Genomic DNA, 24,933 nt, shown 5'->3' with positions numbered 1-24,933 from the left:
CGCGACTGACACGCCACCTGTCGCGCGAACACGCCGCGTTCATTGAATAACCCGCCCGGACTGTTTTATTGACGCAAGCGCACTGAGGCCCAACAAAGGGCCGAAATAAGAACGGCTCGTAAGTGAATCTGATGTATTTATGTCATAAAAATGGTGAAATCTGTGAAGTGGCGAGTAGAAATTAGGATATTCGACGTGTCGAATCATGACCGAGGCATCTGAAAAGTAAGTGGTGTATCTGTAACTCAGTTTTTGTGATTCGTGCTTCGCCCTGTTCTGGCTAGGTAGGGCTCTACCCCGGCCATTTTCCATAGCTCATGGAATGTGCGATGTGATTTATGGTGTTTTAGAAAGCTCTGTGCCCTCTCGGAGGGGTGTATGATCGTTCAGGATGGGTTTTAGAAGCTAAAGTTGAGGATAAAATGCATACATGTTAGTGGCGACCGCCGCCCTTAAGTCAACCCTGTGTGCTGTGTAGCTAGCTATAATCAATGGAGTTGTCGTTCATTCACAATTAAAGTAGGTAACTCCTTTCGGGGTCATTTGAAGCTACTTCAATTCAAGCAAGCTGTATTGCTCAATGAATTGTTTCGCTTATCGCTCGATATGAATCGCTCGCGTATTTTTCGCGCAAATCAAAACTCCTTGATTGAATGGCCAGTGTGACTTATGTCAAAAATAATAATTAAACATAGAGGTTTTATGTATTTGTCGCAATTTAAGTAACATCTGCTTATTTTGATAATTAGCTCATTTAATTCTTTAGACAAGATTATTAGAGAAACATTTTTTTTAAATAGTTCCTTCATCTAAGTGCCTATTAAAAATTGACCCATACAAGATGAGCTTAACTATAATAAAATTAACCAATTGAAATTAATTGCATACAATTCTTTAATCAAGCTATATCCTCAAGCTTTCAGAGATAACAATGTATGACTTTCAAGTACATAGACAAGTTACAGATGCTTATCATTTATTATCACATCTTATTCAATAATCAATATGATAATACAATTTGATTGTACTAAACACATGTTTTAGTATCAAAACTTTCAATAAGTACCTACTGCTTACTGTAATCATCTGAGTTCAGACATGAACAAGATATTAGACATTAGTATAGTAGGTACTTAAAAATAAATTGTACTAATGTGCTTTAGTAAATACTTAAATACTTAGTAGAATTTTTCAAATGTAATTAAAAAATAACACAACCTCTTTAGTTGACTGTCAATGAGAGCCCCAAGCTTTCAGTTTGCCCTTATAATCAGTAATAGACATCCAAAAACATAATATACAGTACATGGAACATCAAAAAAATGGCAATTTAAAAAACAAGAATAATGTAGTTTTTTTTTTATAATAACTACTAGAGATGATCCCCTTGTTATAGTGTCTTATAATAACACTTATATTTGTCTTATAATAAAGCAGAGAGAATGACCATGTGACAGGAGAACAGTGGGACGGCAAAAAGGCTGATGATGATGATGAATTCAGAGGTATAAACAATAAACACTTGACAGCTTTTGTTTAATTTGTCTATGACCTATGAAATAAGGTTCTAATATTGTGATACATAGACTGAATAAGCTGTTGTCTTTATTTTAGTCTTGTAGCCACATACAAACTAGCTAGCCTTTTCCCAACTATGTGGTGATCAGCTTCCAGTCTAATTCCATTCCAGTCTGATTGTTGACCAAAGTAAATATCATTCTGCTGACCTTATCATCTGTCTAGTCTTTTCCCAACTATGTTGGGGTCAGCTTCCAGTCTAACCGGGTGCAGCTAAGCACCAGTGCTTTATTTGGAGTCATTGCCTATGTATTCTCCTTTGGAATGACAGCAACAAAAAATATTTGTAAATAAATAAAAGTGGGAGTGGTTTACTTAGTTTAAATGTTCAAAATATGACATTCAGTAATTATTTATATTGGCACTTTACATTAATAATTTTAAACAACTTCCCAAAAAGGATGAGATTCTCAATCCAATATCAATATGTTTTTCAAGATTCATGTTTGTTTCCTTGGCAGTACAAACAGATTCTTGCTTTTACATAAAGTAAATTAAATAGAATAAATAAGTAGGTATGAGAAAATGATTTTACCTGGAACAAATAATTACCCAAGTACATTTAGGACTAGTATTACTTAGACTCCAACAGATATCTGTGGAGATCTAAGGGAGAGGCCTATGTTCAGCAGTGGACGTCCTATGGCTGAGATGATGATGATGATGATTTAGGACTATATATGTTCGATAACTGTATTTTGTGTCAAAATTTGACTTAACAATAATAATAACAAAAACTAAACACAAACTTGATTACATATTTATATCAGATTTTCCTGATTCAAACCTATTTGCTGTTGATTATACATAGTTATTTTAAATATTTTGTACCTGACATAACTTCATGCGTTTTCCTTCCTATCATAACGTGATTTGAATCACTTAGGTATATTTTCGCATATAAAGATTACATTTATATGACATGTATAATGACCGTCAATCATACTAGTCTTTTGCAGGCCTGCATTCAAAATGGCTACTGCATATTATAGTGCATTTTTGACGACTGCAGTCTAGACTGGCTATTTCTGCATAAAATCGATTGGTCACTTAAGACAGCTGTCTTTCTCATATTATGTGTATGTCTTGCAAAGACATACACATAAGATGAGAGAAAGTACCTAGCATTACCACTGTTTGCATAACACTAACAACTAAAAATAGATCGAAAACGCTTTTGAGCCCTACTTATGTTCCTGCCGGGGCTCCGGGATTATTCGAAAGAGTTACCGCGGCCCTGGTACCTACATAAAAAGGCCTACTTCGGACCACGACGGTTTTTAGTCAGTAAGAGTCTAACATTCCTTCACCGCTGCTAACCCACAGCGAGAGGGGTCATTTGATGATTTTTGACGTCGTTAAAAAAAAGCCATACTTGTGTTTGTTGGTAAATTTACAATGTATGTATGTAACACAAGTATACATACATACATTGTATATTTACCTACAAATTTGTAAGCGTAAACTCATAAGTCCTGCCAGGGCTGCGGGATTGTTCGAAAGAGTTAACACGGCCCTGGTACAGTGCATAAAAGGCCTACGAAGGAACATGCTGGGTTTTAGATATGAATTAGTCTACCGCTTTCGAGCCATCTACCTATCTATACCGTTCGTGCTAGGTCCCCTATTCTTTTCATCTAATGGCTGGGCACCTGCAAACACTTCGTAAAACGCCTAATAAGAGTATGTATTACGTATCACCCTATTCTAATAGCAGAAGAGCCTCTATAGTCTATAGAAACCGCGTACATGTTGGATGCAGTGAGGTGTAACTTGCACATCAGACCCCTTGTAGCCTCTCCCTGCTCCAGAGAGCACGTTAAACCCTCCTAGATCGATACTTAGGGGATACAACATATCCTATACTAAGTTACGTTATTTATTCCGAAGTTACTGTGTCGGTTTGTCAGGCTTTTATGGTAAAACGGCTGAAGGGATTTGGGTAAAGTTGGATGTGAAGGTAGCTTCATTCTTGCTTCTTTTGTCTTTGTCAAAGACATTAGTAGGTATAACACGCGATATTTTAAGGGTTTGGACAAAATTACCAGTACGCTTCTATCAAACGGTGGCCATGTATAAAGGCGGGCCTCTTGCCTTCATCCTAGAAACTGAACTAAAACGAAATGGAAATAACATGATTAGATTTTAGACGGTCATCTTAGACTTCTTATCGAGTCAGCTGCAAGTTTAATCACCTAACAAGCCATAGTTTTCTCAAATCCACCTAGTGTGGAATTATAACAACGACTGCTATAGAGTAGCATTAGGGGAGCCCTTTATGTATCCTCCCAAGCCAAGGTTTCGTCAATCATATTCTAACACTCCTACTGCTCCCACAGCTTAAGGAAACATCTTATAATTTCTCATCGTAAAAAGACCATTAGAACAATAAAGCAGCAAAAAAAAAACAGTAAAATAAACTGCGTTCTTCAATAGCATTGCGGATGCATCAATGTCTAACTAGTGGCCGGTTTTATGACACGCCCACTGAGCTCCGTAATAGCCCATTTCCTTCATTTGAGTCATAGCGACAAAAGTTGCTTAACTTACCGGAGATTGTCACCTAATTCTCACTAAATACGACATCATCAGCCTTTTTTACTGCCAGAGCTGCGGGATTGTTCGAAAGAGTTACCGCGGCCCTGGTACATTAAAAGCCTACGAAGGAACATAATGGGTTTTAATCAGTAAGAGTCTGACACTCCCTCCCACTGCTAACCCACAGCGTGAGAGGTCATTTGATGATGCATGCAGGTGACTGCAGGGTAAAGGCTCTTTTCATACAGATAAGGAATGTGTGTTAATCAAAACGCTTGCTCTAGGCGCATTGGTGATTTCAGACTATTAAGTCCAGGGTTCCTAAAGATGGTTTCATTCACCTTTACTCAGTCATTGATGTCTCAAGATATACTTTAAAAGTAACATACATATAACTTATTGTAGAAAAGTTACATTGGTCAGTTCATAATGTAAATCGATGTTACAGTGCAATCGAATTCGATGCTAAATGATTGTAATACCTAACTTGGTTGTCACACTGCTGCGTACGACATACGTAATAAGGCTAGGGCTACCAGATGAAAAAATCAAAAGGCCGGAGAAAAGGCCTGATTTCCATGGAAAAGTCCTGAGATTTTCTACAAATGAGAATTTTCTCTCAAAAGCGTATTATTATCGTTGTATACACTGCCGATCTTGCGCACGCGTTTTACGCGACGCGTTGCAAGCTTGTATGTACATCGCACTCAAAACAGCGGGGTGGAGGGAGGAGGGGGCGCCGGTCGCGTTGATTTTAATTGCAATTGTTACCAAAAGAAGATTGTTCTCAGTTCGTTTTACTTCGATAAATAAGTATTGATTTTAACTACAATTGTTACCGAAAGAAGATTATTTTTAGTAGTTTAATAAGAGAGATCTTTAAAATGTAACCTGTTTTTTATTCAAAATCCTGAGCTATCACTAGATTTGCTAAATCCGGCCGGAATCCTGAGAAGAGTCGAAAAATCCTGAAATCTCAGGACAAATCCTGAGATATGGCAACCCTAAATAAGGCTAATTCTATGGTTGTACATATGCAATAAGTTACGGATATGCTATTTTTAGGCACATTTAGTTATCCTGCTATGTCTGATATTTTTATTTAAAATACTCGCCATGACGTAAATAATTCTAGCTATTCAGAATCGACAAAAATCGTCTAATGCAATTTACCTGGGATTAAGCTGATAATCAGCTGTATTCGGTTCAATTGAAACCGACTCATACATAGGAAAAGGCTAGGCAGATATCGCCAATGATTACTTAAGCCAAGCTTAAAAAAATTAAAACACTTTGAATGGCATTTCTGGTTTCCCATTTTTTCCTGCGCAAAGAATACTTGCTACTTGTTTGTAATGGTGTCTATGATATCTAATGATCTCCAAGTGCATACTGATTGATTTACGATTAAAGTTACACTCATTAGAAACGAATTACCATACAACCTACGTTCAGCAGAGGACAGCAATTAACTATACAAAAAAAAAATGTACGGGTGGTTATCATCATCGTGTATTAACTATAAGATTAACTTTACTTCGTTATTATTAACAAGAGGTAACCCTCTTGTGAAAGTAGAAGAACAGGGCAAGCACTTACAATATGTACCTTATCACTCCTACAACAAGGTCCATTATCCCACAGTGCCTATTTGGTGCGGGTGCGAGCGCAGGTGATGTGTCGCGACGAGGGCACGGGCGGCTGGGTGGCGCTCGGGGGCGGCGGGCTTGCTGATGTTATGGTGGGGAAGCGAGCCCGCGCCCATAGGTCTTCAGGTAAGAATGAAGCTTGGTTTTACAGGATCCTTTTTTTACTAACTCTTCCTGAGGAAACTGCTTCCCGCACTCGTAGAACAGACATACATGTCGTCTTTATGTTAATCTATGGTGTTCAATTCCTGCACGAATCAAAATTGGTCTTCCTGTTTGCGGTTCAAAAGTAAAACATATAAACAAGAAACTTTAACTTTTTTTATAATTGTATTACTACATATATAATATCTAATATTGATCAGAAGATAAATAAAGGAAATACAAAGAAGATTGTTAACAGTATAAGCTAATGTCGCGTAGAAGTTTGGTGTATCAAGCCTATGTCTGAATAGTTTGCGTGAACTACATTAAAGCCAATTATTTTGAAAAATTGATACCGTACACCGATAACAATGAATGATAATGATGATAATGAATGATAATAATGAATAAAGTATTGAAAAAAAAGTAATAAACACAGCACCAGATGAACCGTGATCAAAGAGTTTCATCAACATAAAACTTGGTGTTATAAACTTAATATAAATACAACTTATAAACGTTACAATCGTGTGGGTGTGACCTCTTCCTTATAAAAAATTATTAATGCATTCGAAAGTTAGGTATTGCTAAACACTAAGGAGGTAGGTGTACAGGATGTTGTTAAAATAAGGATTGGGCAACTTTCAAAACAGCTGAATAAGGCAAATGATTATTTAGCGATAAAAATTATACCTACTTACATAGAATCAACTCGATATTTTATAGTAGTCACTCAATTTTAAAAGTTAGTATTATTATTTAGTGCACACAAATTTATTTCGGCATACGGAAAACAGATATATTATGTACAAAAATATACATATTCACATAATATATATTTTTAGAAAAAAAAAATACATTAATTTTTTTTTGTGGTAAGTACCTATTCTCATTATAGATACCTACCAGATGTCCAAAAATTTTTTTTTCACTGTACATTAAATGGACATCGAACCCCAAACCTGAGAATTCATATCCCATTCATCTATTACATAAAAGTAAACGCCAATCAATGTATGAATCACTTTAATGAATGGGGATCTTAACATCCATTGTTCAACAACTATGTAGGTACACTTCTCGTGACCCAAGGGCTGGCTTTTATTTCGCACAGAGGTTGAGCATTGCCATCCAACGTGGCAATGCTGCCAGCCTTCTGGGTACATTACCCGGTGACAGCGATGAGGAGCAATTTTTTGATGCTATGTATTAGTTTTAAGTTGTATATATAAGTTTATTTTTAATTTTTAAAATTAATGTAAATATTATGTAAATATTTGAATAAAATTTTCTTATGTAGGTACATATTAAAATTAGTACCCTTACATGGCTTGTATTTCTTATGTAACTTTGATGCATAATGTAATAAAAATAATTTCAAGGGTATGTCATTCAGTCATAGCGGTTTCATTAATTAAAACCTTGGCGGTAGAATATGGCTTGTCTTTGATTGAACAGGAAAAAAACAAAACATTAATTTTAAGAAGTTAGGCATGTTATTAAAATTGTATTCAATGACTAATGCTATAAATATATTAAATAAGACACCTAAATGAAGTCAAATCTCCTGTAAAGTGTATTTTTTTTATAAAAAGCTGTCTAAAGTAAACTATAATGTAATTTAATCATAGTCGTGAAATGACTTTCTCGACAAATGGCGACTATTTCAAACTGAAATAGGTATTTTTTCCAAATCAGTCCAGCAGTTCCTAAGATCAGAACATTTAAAATCTTCAGCTTTATAATATTAGTATTAGTGGAGTTTCTTCCCGGTTCTTCTCCATAAGAACCATTCCCACTCTTTGGAACCGCGCAACTAGTTTGACGTTTCTTAAGCACCTATAATAGTTTTATATGAATTAAAAACTACTTTACTTTTACTTTGAGTACTATATAATAGCTAATATGTATTTCCAGCTGGGGGTGACAGCAATGGCGACACGACTTCATCATCGGCTACCGCACCTACACACGAGTACTTCATACACGGGAAGCGAATCAGCGATAATATGGTAACGTACCTTACTATCACTTTAACATAATTGGCTTAATGACATCACCATAAAGTCTGAAATCACCAACCCTCATTGAGCGCACGTGGTGATTAACGCTCAATCCTTCTCTCTGTGAGAGGAGGCCGCAGCCCAGCAGTGGGACGATAAAAAGTCTGTAGCTAGGCGTAATGTCAGGTGTTACATGTGAGATGAAGGTAGATAGAAGAGTATGGAAGAAGAAAACATGTTGCACTGACTATAAATAAAATTGGTATAAAGGCAGTAGGAGAAGAAATAGATATTCTGATTAGTCCGTCTTTTCTAGTTAGTAATATTGGACGCTTATTTTAAAATTTTAACAAAGCATAAAAATTACTAAGAAATTGTAACAAATTAAGGGCTTGGTGGGTAAGTAAGGAACTTGTGACATCACGTTCGAGTAAAAATTAAACTAAAAGTGACATACTTGACACAAAATTCAAACGTGTTGTATCTTTGTTTGTGTGAGAAAATAATACCTGTCCATTACTTGAGGGTTATATTAAAGGCGGACCATGCCTATTCCTTGGCGCCCCAACTTTCTGAATTGATGATTATCAACTTGATAAATTACAGAACCGTTCAAATAAACAAACTTCAGTTTTGCATACCGAACTACAATTCAACATTTTCCCCCATTCCAGGTGGTTCTAGAATGCACGATAAAGAAAGATTTCCAGTACAACAAGGTGATGCCCACATTCCACCACTGGGTGACGGATGAGAAGCGCTTCGGTCTGACCTTTCAGACGGCGGCTGATGCCAGGGCGTTCGACAAGGGCGTCAGAACGGCTATCGAAGAGTTGTTAGACGGTAAGCTTTTGTGTAGAGGTGGTCATTCTTCAGAAGGGGTTTTTTTGGTATTGTCACGGATGGCATAACTATAGGAAGTGGTGAAAGGGGGACTTTTTGGGGGTGCTCTAGTTTTGTAATTTTGACGTGAAAAAGTGCTAAGAACTAGGCTACTTTCAATAAACGTTTTTGACTTTGACATTGAAGTAATAATTAATTTTGATAGGGAATTAGTTTTTTATGCAATGATTTTTGGGTCTATGGTATGTTTATAGGGCTAGTGTAGCTTAAATACCTAAAGTGGAAGTAATGTCTTATTTTTTATACAGCCTCTGGTAGGTACCAGAAATATTTCACACAATTCTATTCTATAATTATTATATTCATTATTTATTCTATAATTATTATATTCATTAATTATATTCTATAATTAAATGAAACATACACCCAAAAAAAACAGAAGGGCACGATAATAAACTGAATATTATGAACTTTTTATAGAAAAATTACATACATACTATTATCCGTACAAAATACTTTAACTTTCTAGTGAGTGTAAAAACAGGACTGAAATATTCTGAAGAATGATTATTTAGCTTAAGTATAAAAAAGCTTTGGCTGTGCTGGTCCATGTATTATAAATAATATGTATGTGCTTGCAATTTCAACGTGATTTTATTTAACAATTTACATATATAGATTTTGGGCGTGGCCCGTTATACAGTTGTGCTTTAAATATTAATATTTAATTTGGAATGTAGTTTCTTCATTGTCAAAAACAGAGGGTTATGTATGAAGGCTGTGTATAAAGATTTTTAGTTTCTTTTTTGGTTTGAAGTATGTTGTTTACTTAATTTTTTATTTAAATCATTCTTTCATCTGTGATTATTTTCCTAATTATTCAGCTTAAATATTGCGATTCGATTTCGCTTTATATAAATAAATTAGTTTTATTTAAAAAGTATTTTCTTAATTTTAATGTGTTTTCTAGCCTAATGCCTATTGTACTATATAGCTATATATCGCTGTGTGTACTATATAATGAGGAACTAATTTATCTAATGTGCTTTCTTTTGCCTCATCTACCGTATACTGGATTCCTACACGGTGAGTTGTAAGAATAAAAAGAGTTACTCTTTTTGGTCTAATAGATTTATATATGTACTTTGAATTGTGAATTAATTAGGTTAACCTGTATACAATGACATTCAAAAAACGAGCTTTTAAAACAATACACAAGTCATTAATTATTTGACACCTTCCCACAGCTGGATAAAATATAGCCTATATATTATTCTTATGTTAAGCTAAATTCCAGCGAAGTTTCATTCATACTCTTTAATAACATTAGTACTAATTAACTATAATAAACAGTTTAGCTATTTGTTCATAAGTAGTGTTATAATAATAAGGAATATTAATAAAGGCCGCCAAAATGTGCAGAGAGTATTAAATAAATAAATAAAATATTGAATATCCAAAGGTTTGGGCGGGGCGTGGCCATCACTTCACGCGTACAAAAAACACAACCCAGCACCGAAAGACGACGACGAAGAACATAATATATTCGAGGTGAGACATTATTTTGTGCCTGCCGGGGCTGCGGGTTGTTCGAAACAGATACCGCGGCCCTGGTACATAAAAGACCTATGACGGAACACGACGGTTTTTAGTCAGTAAGAGTCTGACACTCCCTCACCGCTGCTAACCCACAGCGGGAGGGGTCATTTGATGATTTTTGACGTCGTTAAAAAAAATACATTATTTTGTGATATTTATACATAAGGTGTTTTAGTTTTATGGGGGAAGCAGAAGTTGAAGACTTGGTAACTTTTTGGAACTGTGCAACTAGTGTGACTTTTCATAGGAGTCTACAAAAGTCCTATTTCAAATAAAGACTTTTGGCTTTGAATTGCATTTAATCGGTACCATTAACAGCGTTTAGAGAGTTTATGTGTTGTAATCTCCATTGTTAGTTAAAATGTAAATCAACAGGTTTAAAGCTGAATTTAAAAAAAAACTTGTATTAAATTGGGCATTTGCTTCTACGTATATTTATCATCTTATAACCTTAACAACCCTTCATGGAATACAATAATAGGTACTAACCTCACCTAGAATCGAATTCGCATAATCGTACTTGTGAGGCTTTAACCACTAGACCACCAAGATTAGCAAATTAATACTTCCGATAATTACAATAATTTCTTTATTTTTACCACTTCCAGTGTCTGAACCTGCCGTCGGAGTCCCGCTCGAGCTCGGAGAACTCGACAGCATCCCGTGCGAGGCGCCGTCCTCCAGACGACATCACCCAGACACCCATACTGTCCGCCATCACGCTGCCCCGACATCCGCTCTCAGGTACACATCCCGACGACATCACCCCTCTCAGGTATATATCTGCCCCCAGCAGGGCCAAGGCCTACCGAGACTGCAGCATTGTTCGTAAGAGTTCCCGCGGCCCTGGTACATAAAGGGTATAAGATAGGAACATGATGGGTTTTAGTCAGTGAGAGTCTGACACAGCGGGATTGTCATTCATCAATAATTTGATGATTTCCCATCCAAAAAAAATGACGTCATTTTCATCCGCAGCAAAGGAAATGTATTATCTCGTGAAAGTGGGTGGGTAACGCTTGACAAAGATGTTCAAATGACCATCGGGACCCATAATTGAATGTGTTTTGCAAAACCTATATCTTATTTGTATGTAAGTGTCAGTTAGTAGTTACAACTAATATGTAAAACCAAACCCAAGTAACCTTGTTAAAACCCCTTCTATTAGGTATAGACTTAATATTAATGATATATATAATACTGTTCCAGACTCGTTGAAGCAGTACGAAGCGCAGTACGACGATAAGCTTCACGTGGAAGACTCAGATCCTGATCGCTGTCCCTACGTACATCTGTCTGCAGTAAGTTATTGTACTTTATGTTTTCTTGAACTGCCACACTAAAACGTCTAAAGTCGATCCACGGCGGTAGTTCTCATATAGGAGATCGGCCAGCTGCGCAGGACATATTATAGTGCACAAGGATTTGCGCAGACACAGATGCACTCACTATTCCGACATTACCGGAGAGAGATTTCGGAGTCTGTGTCGGTACTTTTAGTGTGATGTCACACTAAAATACCGACACTATACTGTCGGCCGATGATACTCGTCTGCGCCCCGCCCGCGCTTCCCTTGGGCCGCTCCGAGCCCCCTTCTAAATCAAACTCTAACGGATTTTTCTAATAAATAACATTTGTTCCCCAGGTGCACGAGTACACGTACCCGGCGGTGGCCGCGGGCGTCATCAGCTCGGAGAAGTCGTCCCCCAACACCAAGCCGCCGCTGCTCAAGCGAGACTCCGGTAAAACAAATAATTTGTACTTGTTTCATAATGTTTTTAAAATAAAGTTCAAAAAAAGGTTTTTTAACCTTTTTAGATATTATGCACATGACTTAGAAATGAAAAAATCATCAAAAACCGGCTTTTTAATAATTCTCTTACAAACTAGTATAAAATTTGTAACATGAAATCTGTTTGCAGAATTACCATTGTCACCAAAAATATAGAAAATCTAGCCCATGTAATACAACTTACCAAGTTATACCAATCTCATCTGATATGCATATATGTAGGGCTACCATCTCGAATTTCGCCAAACCCGGACAAACATTAAAAAAACCCGGACTTTTGGCGTAAATCGCATTTTTTCCCAGAACGAGTACGATTTTTTTTAAACAAAATAATACCTAATTTGTAATCCATTTACTATTAACATATACTTAAATTCAATGAGGTGCTTCCTTACATGAAAAGTGTCCGGGTTTTCCCCGGACACTTCTTGAAACCCCGCCCAGACGGCCCCCGGACGGCCTCCAAACGAGGACAAATCCGGGGAAACCCGGACGGATGGCAGCCCTACATATATGAAGTCTTCACTACGCGTGTCTCGATATTTGTCTATTATGTATTGTTAATGGATTTAATTATTATATTATACTAGCTGATCCCGCGAACTTCGTATCGTGCAAACCTTCCCTGGACCTCTACAAACATTTTAAAACCAAAATCAGCTCAATCGGCCGAGCCGTTCTTGAGTTTTAATCAGACTAAGGAACAACAATTCATTTTTATTTATATAGATAGATTAAGAAATTTGGTATATTAAGCTCATTAGAAATAAGCAGTACCTATTTGTCCTATTTTATGATAGAAATAAATAAATGAGCTGTATGAAGTTCTCTATTCACACTAGTATAACTAATATTATCTTCTTTTATAAACTTGCAGGCTCTATAAAGAAGGGTGGGTACAGCAGTGCTCCGCCGCCACTGCCCGACAAGAAGCCGACCGAGACCTTTCAGGCTAGGATCAAGTGCAGGTACGTTTATCTTAAATTACTTATTTAGAAAAAATAATAATTCTCTTCTCATCAAAAGTGGAAAGAAATGTTGTCATTCGTTTAAAAAAAACTGCAAAGTATCAAAATCTATACATATAATAAATCTGTAGAAAAGTAATTTTTGTACATTGAAGAAATTGACAAAAACAATAGCCAGCATGTTAAAGGATAACTAACAGAACCCATTTCCATCATTTTTGTCTGTTTATCTGTTTGTCTGTTTATCTGTTTGTTTGTTCGCGATTCACGTAAAATCTACGAATTAAATGCAGACAATGCTTATATACAAAAATTCTACGTAACTTGGGGTATTACTTAGTTTTTGTTTCATCGAAATCGATTCACTCTATCAAAAGATATGATTAATTTTGTGAATTCAAGATGTAAAATATTACGACACGCAATCTATTTGTCAAAACTGTACATTTGAATGTTGTACTTATATTAGTTGATCGGCCTTTTATTAATCTTTACACAGAAAATCACACCTTTATAAGTAACTTCGGAAGAAAAAAAAAATGAAAATTTTGTTTAGCCAAGGTTAAAGTAGCTCCATCTGTGGTAAATAAAATACAACAAATTTGTCAAAGGAGCGAGGTGGTAAATGACAATATTACCATACATTCTTTATAGAGGATTATTATTTCAACAGATGGAGTTGTGTATTTTCCGTAATTCACCATATTTTAACACGTAGTGTAATTTTTCGATAGACATTTCAATAGTGTTTGTCAGTTTACCGTGCCACATCAAAATCCAACTATAATTATTACCTTGATGAAAAGAAAATTAATGTTCTCAGCCAAATTTAAAACGGTGCCATCTAAATTATTTTTTGAAGATTATGTCAAAAATGATGACTTTAGTGGAACAATTAATTATCATTTAAAGTTACAGATGGAGTTCATATCGGCTTGTGTTTAAACACCACCCAAAAAAGTACCTATTTTACTACCAAAAAAATTCTAAACGGTTACCAAAATGGATAAATGGTCACCAAATAACGTTTCCAAAAATATTATTAGGTAAAACCATTTTTTCGTATTATTGACTACTAAAAAAATATATGGACGCCTTTAAAATACACTTTAGACCAAATATTATATATTTTCACTACTTAGATGTTACCAATTATGTAATACCATGACTCCTAATTTGGTCATTTTTGTTAGACTAAAAAAGCTAACGATCGCTAGAATATTTCCCAAATACCAATTAAAATACTGGGGTTCCCAAACGTACGTCGCTTATTTATTGTTATATAAATTTGTGTGTAACTCAGTAGTAAAATGTAAGCACGCAACATGCAGCAAGCATGGCTTCTGTCACGGCTCCGGCGCTGCGGGGCTCCGGCGGTCCCATGCGAGCTTATCGTCGCAGATGGTTTTCACGCTCACCACCGCAGCTTCGGCTTGCTGGCCGGCTCCCGGCCAGCCTCAGCCGCGGCGGCGAGCGCTTCAACTACCTGCGCCTCAGCTCGCAGGCCGCCTCGCCCCTCCGCGCCTACGCGGTTTTGAATTGCACTCTAGGGATAGGGCAGACAAGACTACGTGGAGTCGGTTTTGCAGCGATTCGTTTTCATCACTAACTTTGATTTTGGTAGTAATATTAATCTTTTAGTTGGATAGAATTTGGTGACCATTAATCCATTTTGGGAACCAAAAATAATATTTGTGCGAGATTTGCGATTTTTCTGATGTTATTTTATTTTTTTTGGATTATAATATTATATACTTTAGTGCCCTTTTAATAAAGTCAATTTATTTTTTTTGGAGTTGTTTATTTTATTTGGTGCCTCAGCTTAGAGTCTTTTTTTTTTTTTTTTTTTATCGACGTAAAATCATCAAATGACCCCTCCCGCTGTGGGTTAGCAGCGGTGAGGGAGTGTCAGACTTTTACTGACTAAAATCGTCGTGTTCCGTCATAGGCCTTTTATGTACCAGGGCCGCGGTATCTCTTTCGAACAACCCGCAGCCCCGGCAGGCCTTGGCCCTGCTGGGCCCCGCTGGGGTTGCTGACGTCTCTTTGAGGAGCGCGTGGAACAACGCGCGCCGTCGACACGGGTCTGTCGTCTAGGAAGACAGAGGGACGATGAGCCACCCGAACTCACCGCCCACAGACCCACGCCTACGGTGGCCGGGAGTCATCTCGCGACACCCGGCGCCCATGGTGTCTACCTGGTCCAGCGCGGCGGCCGGGATGAGAGGTGCGAACTCTCTGGCGTTCCGCCTCCTCCTTCTCGAGCATGACCGCTTCGCAGAAGGAGGCGACGGCATCCCATTCCCTCTCGCCCCGGACCATGGCCTGAACCAGGGCCGGACGCGAGAGGTCGCCGCCGCCCAAAGCCTCGACGAGGACCCGGCGGTGCCCTTCCCATGCGGGGCACACCTGGACTGTGTGGTCCACCGTGTCCTCGGGGCTCAGCTTAGAGTCTTAAAAATATTTTTGGTGATCGCCTAAATTATACCCGTTCATATCAGGATTTTTTCATAAACATAGTTTAGCTTATCTTCTACTAATGTGGTGGCCTTAAAACAAATTACTTTGAGTGAGTAGTATTAAGTAGACCTTAATTATTTTTTCTGATGCAAAATATGTAAACTTAATCCTAGAAGAAATGAGGATCTATCTCTCGCAAGCGCTGCTAAGCGTGAGGTAGGTAATGTAGGATTCTGTAGCTTTAAAAATAAGCCCAGATACAAAGTGCAGATAAGAAATGGGAGCTCTCTCTATTTAATACACACGTAAAATGCTTTATGCGTCTGAAAACGTACAAATTACGCGCCGCATACCAGAGACATGTTTACTTTCAACTTCTGATCGCAAATACACTGTTCACGATTACGAACAGTCTCAGTAAGACCCGAGCCAAGTCTAAAAAAACACCTTTTATATAAAACTACGTTTGATGTCATTTAATCACAAAGACAGAATTGTTCTCTGTTGCAAATCCTATCCACCTATATCCTATCCTAATCCAGAATGCATTGCAGGTGTGCATTGCACAAAAACCAATGGTATCCTATTCGAGAAGTCAAAAGAGTTGACCTGCCAACGTCAGCTTCTGCGCTAAGCAAGTGTTCTTAATAGTACCATCAGAATTACATTCATCGTTGAATGAGGTGATTAAATTTTCAGAAACCACAATAACAGTAGGAGCCAAAGCGTATGATCGCTTCATAGAGCTCTGATAGGCCCCAGGTGACCAAGTCAGGTCTGATTTGTTCGTTCATCAGATCTTTGAAAGTGTTTCGATGGATACTTACTGTCGTCCTGTTTACGTGTGACACAAAATATGATATATAAACGTCCTCCGCTAGAGCGAAATTTTCCCGGTGTGCGGTAGTGACGCACAGTATACAACACTTATGTTTCTTTTGATTTGCTGGCTCCACCAAGAAATGGCAAATTGCGAGCGTACATTTTGAAAATCTTGGCAAAACTGCAGGTTTCAAGTACGAACACATGAAGTGGACTCGCACAGATACGTACATTTTGCCTATTCGTGAACTAATGCAAACATTTCGGTGGAGTCCCGGCTTAGGCCACCACATTAGGCGTGCGCGATCCTCGGGCGTGCGAGTAGCGCGGGCGCCGCGCGTGCGTCGCGAGCGCGTTGCGTGAGCGTCGCGTTTTGCTGCCCTGCGGCATTTGCAGCGCGCTCGCGGCGCGCACGCGCCGCTCTCCTTGACGTTTAACTGCTAAGGCGTTTAGCGGGCGGCGGGGATAGCGGGCGAAGGGGTAAGAACGCAACTCGAGCGCCGCGTGCTCGCCGCGAGCGCGTCGCTTGCACTCTTCACACATGCCGCAGGGCAGCTAAACGCGACGTTCACGCAGCGCGCTCGCGACGCCCGCGCTACTCACACGCCCGAGGATCGCGCACGCCTAATGTGGGATCAGCCTTACCATAGTGAGTAAGTGAAACTATCCTACCCTATGCGCCTGCTGATGATGATGACTCATGTCGTCATTCATCCAGCTATTCCCCAAATATGTTGGTGTTGGCTTCCAGTCACCGAATCTGTTTGAGTACCAATATTTTGCTTGGAGCGACTACCTATCTACCTATGTTCAATCCAGTCAACTACACAAGACGATATCCATGGTAAGACTGACAGACTTTCTGGCTTCTGATTAGTCGCAGCAGCTGCAGAAAATGTACAAATGACAGCTTTGTCAGACTCAAAGCATGTAGACATAGATTATAGCTGTTTTCTATGAAAATTACTTACGCACCATACGTAATAATTTTCCAAATTGGCTGAACAACGTCACAAACTTTACTTCTTTTGTTTAGATAAATGGTCACATCCACAACAAAACCTTGATCAATGAATCTATGCGACTGCGAAGTGCTAATTAAACTGTCACGTGAAAGAATGCACCTACGGGATAAGTAGTATTTTGACGATTCTATATTGCCCACGCAGACGAAGTTGCGGGCAACAGCTAGTATAGTAATAAGACTGTGAAAACCAAGTTCATATTATATGTATTTGCAGGCGCGTTTTTTTTGAATTTGGAACATTATACCGCTCTAACAATGATAATTCGTGCTGATGTTATTAGGTAAATACTCTTTGTTAAGAACTCTTTTTATAGTTCTTGGCATATTAGGCGCTCCCTAGACGGTCAATAACCCCAATACTACGATACTGTTCAAAATTGATGTTTAGTTCAGTAGCTTCGGAGCCCTAAGTGTACAAACGAACAAAACATATTTTTTTTATGGTTGTCTCTACAGACATTGTCACGAGTGGTACTTGGAAAGCGCCAACCGCGCGGGCGCCTGCGAGTTCGCGCCCGACTGCTTCCGCTCCTGCATCGACTGCGTCTCCTGCATCAAGTGTGCTCAGGTAACTATCCTAACTAGCTGCTGCCAGCGGTTTCACCCGCATCCCATGGGAACCTCGGCACGAAACTGAATAAATATAGTCTTCCGAGAGCCACGGCGGCTGTTCTCGTGTAAGGAGATCAGCCAGCTGCGCATATTATAGTGCACAAGCATTCATTTGCGCAGACACAAGTGCACTCGCTATTCCTTCACCATAATTCCGTAATCCGACACGGCCGGAAAGATAAGGGGCAACCGACATTTACGTGCTCTCCGATGCACGGGTGAATCAATCACGAACTTCTAGACTACGAGCTGCTTTGTAAAAGTTTCTAAAACCCACAAAGCGATTTCGGCCCGACCTGGAGGTCGAACCCGAGACCTCATTCATCGTAGTCGGAAGCCCAGTTAATTTCCTAAGCTACATGATCAATCATATTCACTATAACATGTAATGTTTCAGTGTATGTTATACCACTGCATGTCGGACGCGGAGGGGGACTTCGCCATGCATCCTTGCGCCTGTGCACCGCCTGACGATGCCTGCACTAAACGGTAACTATAGAACACAATAATTTATTTATTTTGCAAAATCTACACTAGATATGCATCCTTATCTTAGGTATACATTACTGTTAGGGCGCAGCAAATTAACTTAAACTATATAATTGGGTATATACACAAAACATGTGATACACACATTGTTGATATATAGGACAATATATGAAGCTATTGTGAAATGTATATAGTTGAGATAAAGTCAAAGTCAATAATGTTTATTTAAAGTATATTCGTTTTAAAAGCACTTTTTCGCGTCAAAATTACAAAAGGATAACACCCCCAAAACGTCCCTCATTCACCACTTTCTGCTGGGAAGAAGCGGTGAAGAATTTGAATAAACGATTTTGACTTTGACACTAAAATTTTACAAGCACCCATTGCCTATCTGACTTACTCAACCAAGTTATCCAGGCAACCAATTTATCGTACTTTCCGAAATACAGAACATCTCGTTATGACAAAATGGTCACTCAACCACGGACCGACCACGCCAAGCGTTACTTAACTTTATGACCGATCGATCCGCGTGGATTTGACGCTGCTCCAAGCTATTGTACTAAACTTGTAGTAACGTATATATCGTTATTATATTCTTCCGTCTCCTCAGTTGGGTGGGCGTGTCGCTGCTGGCGCTGCTGGTGCCGTGCCTGTGCTGCTACGCGCCGCTGCGCTGCGTGCACCGCGCCGCCCGCGCCGCGCGCCTCGCCGGCGGCGAGCACGCGCCCGCGCCCGCCTAGCGCCCCGCCTGCCGCCCCGCCTGCCGCCGCCCACCGCACGCACACTGCTGAGGACATCTACAGCGAGATCATTGTACCTAGTTGTGATGCTCTAAACATCTTCAAGAGTAAAATGTACACATCTGCATTATGATTATGAAGTTACCAAGTGGTAATTGTGATGCTGTTAACATCTTGAGAAGTGATGTGCTCTTAGTAACATAATCTTCACTTGATGCTCAAAAAGGAAAGAATGGTGTTATAAATGTGAACTTCACATAATATGTAATTTTAACTACATATGGCACTTGGATCAGCGAGGAAATTGTGCCAACTTGTGATGCTCTATCTTCATAACCTAATGCTAGAAAAATAAGAAATTGTGCAAATGTGACCTGACCTGTACAATGTATTTTCAACTACATAATGAATAAGCTATGAAGTGATGCTGACTGATCTTGATAACATATTATGATCTACTATAAAAAAGGAAAAATGTTGTTAATGAGAACACAAGAATTCTCGACATCTTGAAAGAAGAATTATGTAAATGTAACCACCTGCACATATTATGTATTGTCAGCTATAACGTGATCAATGCTTGTCAAATTAGAAAAAGAAAAACTTGTATACAGGTGATGAAAATCTTGATGAACACAATATGTGGTAACAAAATGTTGAAAAGAAAATCATAAATGTTATCTTGAACAAAACTTATCACAGTCGAGTTACACAGATGAGGATCGAACTCACAACTTCTCTATGGGCATCCCAACACCTTAACCACTGGGCTACCAAAGCATCATGTTTAAAAACATTAAAAAAAGAGCATCACACAATAAAGATGCATTACAAAGAATTGCATAAAAACGCAGGTGTATTAACAACTACAAAGTGGTCGGGCGTTCGGCACGCAGTGTACTGACAGACAAAATTTAATATGAACACTTTGAATTGGACACGATTTCACCAATGATAGATGGAAATATGAAGTTTGAAACGATCGTAGAAAGAGTGATATTTCACTTTAAAGAAAGAGAGGAAGATTGGTGGATCATGTGGATTATTTGTCAAAGGAATGACTTGAAAGTCAGATAAAACATTGATGTTTTGTTAAGAACGAAGATTTTTTGAAGATTTTGAATATCCGCATGAACATAATATTTCCGCCAAGATGAGATCGTTTTGAAAGAGAAAAAAGGAACTATCATGATATAAATGCATCAGATAAAATAAAAACATAAGTTTAAAACAATCACATCGAACCGTTTAAAAAACCGTTATAGAAACGCATAACGTTTGAAATAATGGTTACCCGCTTTCATTCAAATAGTGAAACTTCGATAATATTTCGCGGTATTTTGATAGAGAGCGCCATTTTGGCCAATAGCATCCATTTTAAGCAATAAGTGTTATTAATAAAAATGCACACAAGAAAATCATGCATAAATAAAAAAAAAACAAGTGATTTATTTCCAATAGATGTACGTATTTTTAGATCTGAAACACATGTTAAACCTCTATAGTATTAAATCTTTTTTTTTGTGAAGCAAGGAGTGGTAAAAGCCAGTGAGGCCAGTGTTGCAAGACATTTTTCTATGATAGCAACACTGAACGTGAAGTGACAATGTGGTTACCACATGAAACATTTTTTGGGGTGGCAACGTTTTTCTTTTTGCTTTTTTATACCCAGTGTCAAGTTTATAGTGTTGCTGTGTATGGTGTTGCCACTGTAAGGACTTATTCGGTGTTTAGCGAAATAATCGCACGAATTGGCTTATCAATTCGCCATGGTCTCGATATAACGTGTTGGGCTACAATTCGCTTTTTTAAATTTAATTTCTACTCCCAGCACTGGTATATTAAATCGTTATATTGTGCCATAAATATGTATGTTTTTTAAAAGATCTGTTTCTTTACAATTTCTGTCTTCCATGACTTAACTTTGATTTTAAAAAGTTGTTATTTAAAATGGTCGGATTTGTTGATTCGCGATGAGTTGTTATGTCGAGAATAATATGCTATTTCTATTCTTTGATGTAATCATAACAAAGTATATGATATACAAAATGTTAACATATCCCATTCATTGTTATATATTTAACATTTTAACGCTTCTTTACTTGTCTAGCCTAAGTTTAAATAACACAAACATTCATTTTAGTTCAAATTCGAAATGTTTCGTATTTAAAACTTTAATTTCTTGTCATTAAATTATTTAAATTTAGGCTAGATTTTTTAAAATATTTGTACTATAGATTACGCATTCTTTTTTAATTAGAATTATTTGAAAATACGGGTAGTATTGTTACCTAGACAGTGGCATTTTTATTTCAAAGTTGTAATTTTTTCTATAATTATTATTACATAAAAATTAATGTGTATTGTAAATTTTAATATTCGTAATGTCATTGAAACAAAACGTCATATTTATTATTAGTGTTAAAGTATAGTTGACATTAATCCGTTGGTTGAAATTAAATATAATATCAATGTTTCAAATAATTATGTACGTTTACAATATAGTTTTAAGTAAAAAAAAAAGTTTTTTATAAACTCACACAAACATACAAACACATTTTTTCACCGTACAAAACTAATGTTGTCTAGTCTATGGATCAGTATTTTTTCCAAAATCATTCACATTCTATTTTTGTTAGTTGAATTCGAAAAAATAAAATGACCAAAATGTTTTTGTATATTTATAAATAAGAAAATATTCGCGAAAATGGTTCTGGTTACCTGTTTATGAGGTGTCGCACTCAAATCAAATTCAAAAACACTTTTTGAAAAAGCAATATTTTAAAAACGAATTATAAATATAAAATCTTCTAAGTTTTTGTAAGATAAGAGGGCTCACTTATGAAAATTACAAAAGATTTTATATTTCTATTTGTGTTTGTGATCTTTGGATCGCAGGCACGAATATAAGTCAGGATCGAATTGTTTAAATAAATATAAGTAAAGTCAGGTTTAGAAGTAATACTGGTGTTTCCAGTGTTTCACCTCTTAACAGCAAAACGCCTGAACCTTTTTCGTAAAAATTTGTTACTCCGTACAAGTGAAAAATTTAATATTGTATCAAAATAAGTAAATGTATTCAATGTTTAATTATAATAAAAATAATGTATTTTAACTGTTTTTTAACGTAAATAAAACATCATATTGGTCGATAGAAATCGATCAATAATTTAGTTAATATGAAGAGACTTAACAAATATTTACTGTAGTAAATTTTAAGAATAATTATTAAATGAAGTATCTGTGTTTAGTGTCTCTAAGCGTATTGGTATCAAATTTGATTAAAAACCAAAGTTATGTGTAAAAGAAGGCTTGTGCATAAGCACGGCCTGATATGGTTGTTTAAAAATGATGATAAATGTATTGAAAAATATGAAATAAATAATCGTACATAACATGAGTTGTTACTCATTTCTCTCCAGTTCACACACCATTAAGTAGACAAGAAAATAAACAATTATTCAAATATTATGGCAAATTTTATCTAAATTAAAAGCTCTATTCCCGTTCTAAAGCGAGTTCCCCGCGGTGCGAGGCCTTTAGTAGCACAATCTTTAGCAGGCTGCATGCGCCTCGCAGCACGGGAGAACTCGCCACGTGCCTGGGAGCTGTTACTCACCTTCCCCTACAGAGTACTCCACATACAAAAAGATTCGGCTAACAAAAAATCATTGACCTCAAAAATAAAGGAAAACTCAAAATTGGGAAACCCTAAATTACTGACGCAGCGGTTAACCGTTATCAGCCCTTTAAGGAGTACAACCAATCTTGTTGAAACAAAACTAGGTGAAGGTGATATCGGAGGTGCAGCCAGGATTCTATTTAGTAGCGATGTTGTGGCGCCGTGCTCTCCGGATACTCTCACAGCCCTGGAGAGCAAACACCCGGCCCCCTGAGATGGTCTTTCCTTTCCCGACCCTCCCCTTCCCGATATAAACATCCTCACAGTTACAGGTCGACAAGTGGTTGAGGCTGTAAATTCTTTCCAAAGCGGATCCGCCGGTGGCCTCGACGGCCTGACTCCGCAATATCTTAAAGATTTAACGAGCTCGGGCGCCGGGGACGCCGGTGCGGAGCTTCTTAAGGAGCTTACAGCCTTAACCAACGTGATGCTCTCCGGCAGTGTGCACGATGCTGTCCTCGACGTCTTATATGGCGCTAATCTGTGCGCCCTTAAGTAAAAGGACGGCGGTATTCGTCCCATTGCCGCGGGAACAACATATCGTCGTATAGCAGCCAAAATCGGTTGCAAATTTTACAGTGAGGAACTTTCGACCAAATGTCAGCCCCTACAGTTGGGATACGGTTCCAAAGGGGGCTGCGAGGCTGCCGTACACGCTTTGTCAGCCTACCTAAATTGTGGCAAAGGAGAGGTCATCCTGAAGGTTGACATCAAAAATGAATAAAAATTGTTAATTTCAATGATATTTCGGAACGCCTACAGAAAATTACAATGCATTCGGCCATCATAATTATTCGACACTGCTGTTTTGGTCCTAAATTTACATATTGCCTCCGTTTCCTTTCCTTTTTTTCTCATTCTCAATGTGGCCCTGGACGACCGAGCCTGGCAGCAAGCCACATTACCCATCCGGATGGGAGGTCTCGGCGTCCGCAAAATTACCAGTATTAGTTTACCGGCATTCATATCCTCGGTTCACGGAAAAATTAGCCAGGAATATTCTTGCTTCAACACTGGTTGATTTTGAGGTGCCGCACATAGCCGAGGCTGTGGATGCATGGAAAATTACTTGCCCGAATGAAAATCTACCCAGCAACCCGTCTTCCCAGAGACAGTGGGATGGTGAGCCGCTCTGCAGAGTAACCCGGAAAAATTTAATAGAAACGGCAATTACTCCTTCTGAGCGAGCGCGCCTGCTGGGGCCCGATTCTCCTAATTTTACAAGCGACATACGATTCACGTTCGACTCGATTCGACTGAGATCCAATCCCGACTCAATTACGATTGAAGCGTATGTGGCATCCCGCTATTTTTTCTTTGAAATAAACGTTTTTATCCTTTTCTGTCATTCAATAATGAATCATTTTGTCTGCAAATGATTTACGATTGCAAAATGATTGTACAGCAAACTACCGTATAGACCAAAATCACCAAAATAGCAGACCAATCGCACACCAATCAAATGTCAATCGAATACGATTGGTCTTTTATTATATAGTAGCAGAATGCCCGATATGGTTAAAACTGCTATTGCGATCATATTGCGATTCGATTTTGACATTATTAACTTAGGAGAATAGGGCCCCTGGCTGTGTCGGGACTTTGGCTGCAGGCACTATCGTCGTCAAACATTGCTACCATGTTTGACGACACAATCTTCCGCCTCACTACCTGTTTACTTTTAGGAGCACCGTGCTGCTCCCCTCATCGCTGCCACTGTGGTGAGGCTGTCACCAGCCTCGGACACCACGGCCTGTCGTGCAGCCGTAGTGCGGGCCATATTACGCGGCACGCAAATATCAACGACATTATACGTCGAGCTCTTGTTGCCGTCGGGGTACCAGCTGTACTAGAACCAAATGGCTTGGCACGCGACGACGGTAAGAGACCAGACGGCATGTCTTTATTCCCTTGGAAGATGGGTAGGCCTTTAGTATGGGACGCAACCTGCGTCGATATTCTTGCGCCATCCCACCTTCCAAG

The 24,933-nt window shown here is 38.3% G+C and overlaps 1 protein-coding gene across 1 annotated transcript; it reads left to right on the top strand.

The window, feature by feature from the left end:
• Nucleotides 1-22,663, top strand: LOC124642982 (sprouty-related, EVH1 domain-containing protein 2). The gene is made up of 12 exons (XM_047181809.1): nucleotides 1-225; nucleotides 5,761-5,891; nucleotides 7,827-7,921; nucleotides 8,587-8,755; nucleotides 10,218-10,306; nucleotides 10,963-11,098; nucleotides 11,564-11,655; nucleotides 12,001-12,097; nucleotides 13,025-13,115; nucleotides 17,881-17,992; nucleotides 18,434-18,525; nucleotides 19,139-22,663. Exons 1-12 carry the CDS (start codon nucleotides 206-208, stop codon nucleotides 19,266-19,268), a joined length of 1,254 nt encoding a protein of 417 aa, XP_047037765.1. The 5' UTR covers nucleotides 1-205; the 3' UTR covers nucleotides 19,269-22,663.
• The last annotated feature ends 2,270 nt before the right edge of the window (nucleotides 22,664-24,933 follow it).

This window comes from Helicoverpa zea, chromosome 26 (assembly GCF_022581195.2).
Source record: "Helicoverpa zea isolate HzStark_Cry1AcR chromosome 26, ilHelZeax1.1, whole genome shotgun sequence".
In the NCBI taxonomy this organism is placed as follows: domain Eukaryota; kingdom Metazoa; phylum Arthropoda; class Insecta; order Lepidoptera; family Noctuidae; genus Helicoverpa; species Helicoverpa zea.
This window is presented reverse-complemented; position numbering and strand designations above follow the sequence as displayed.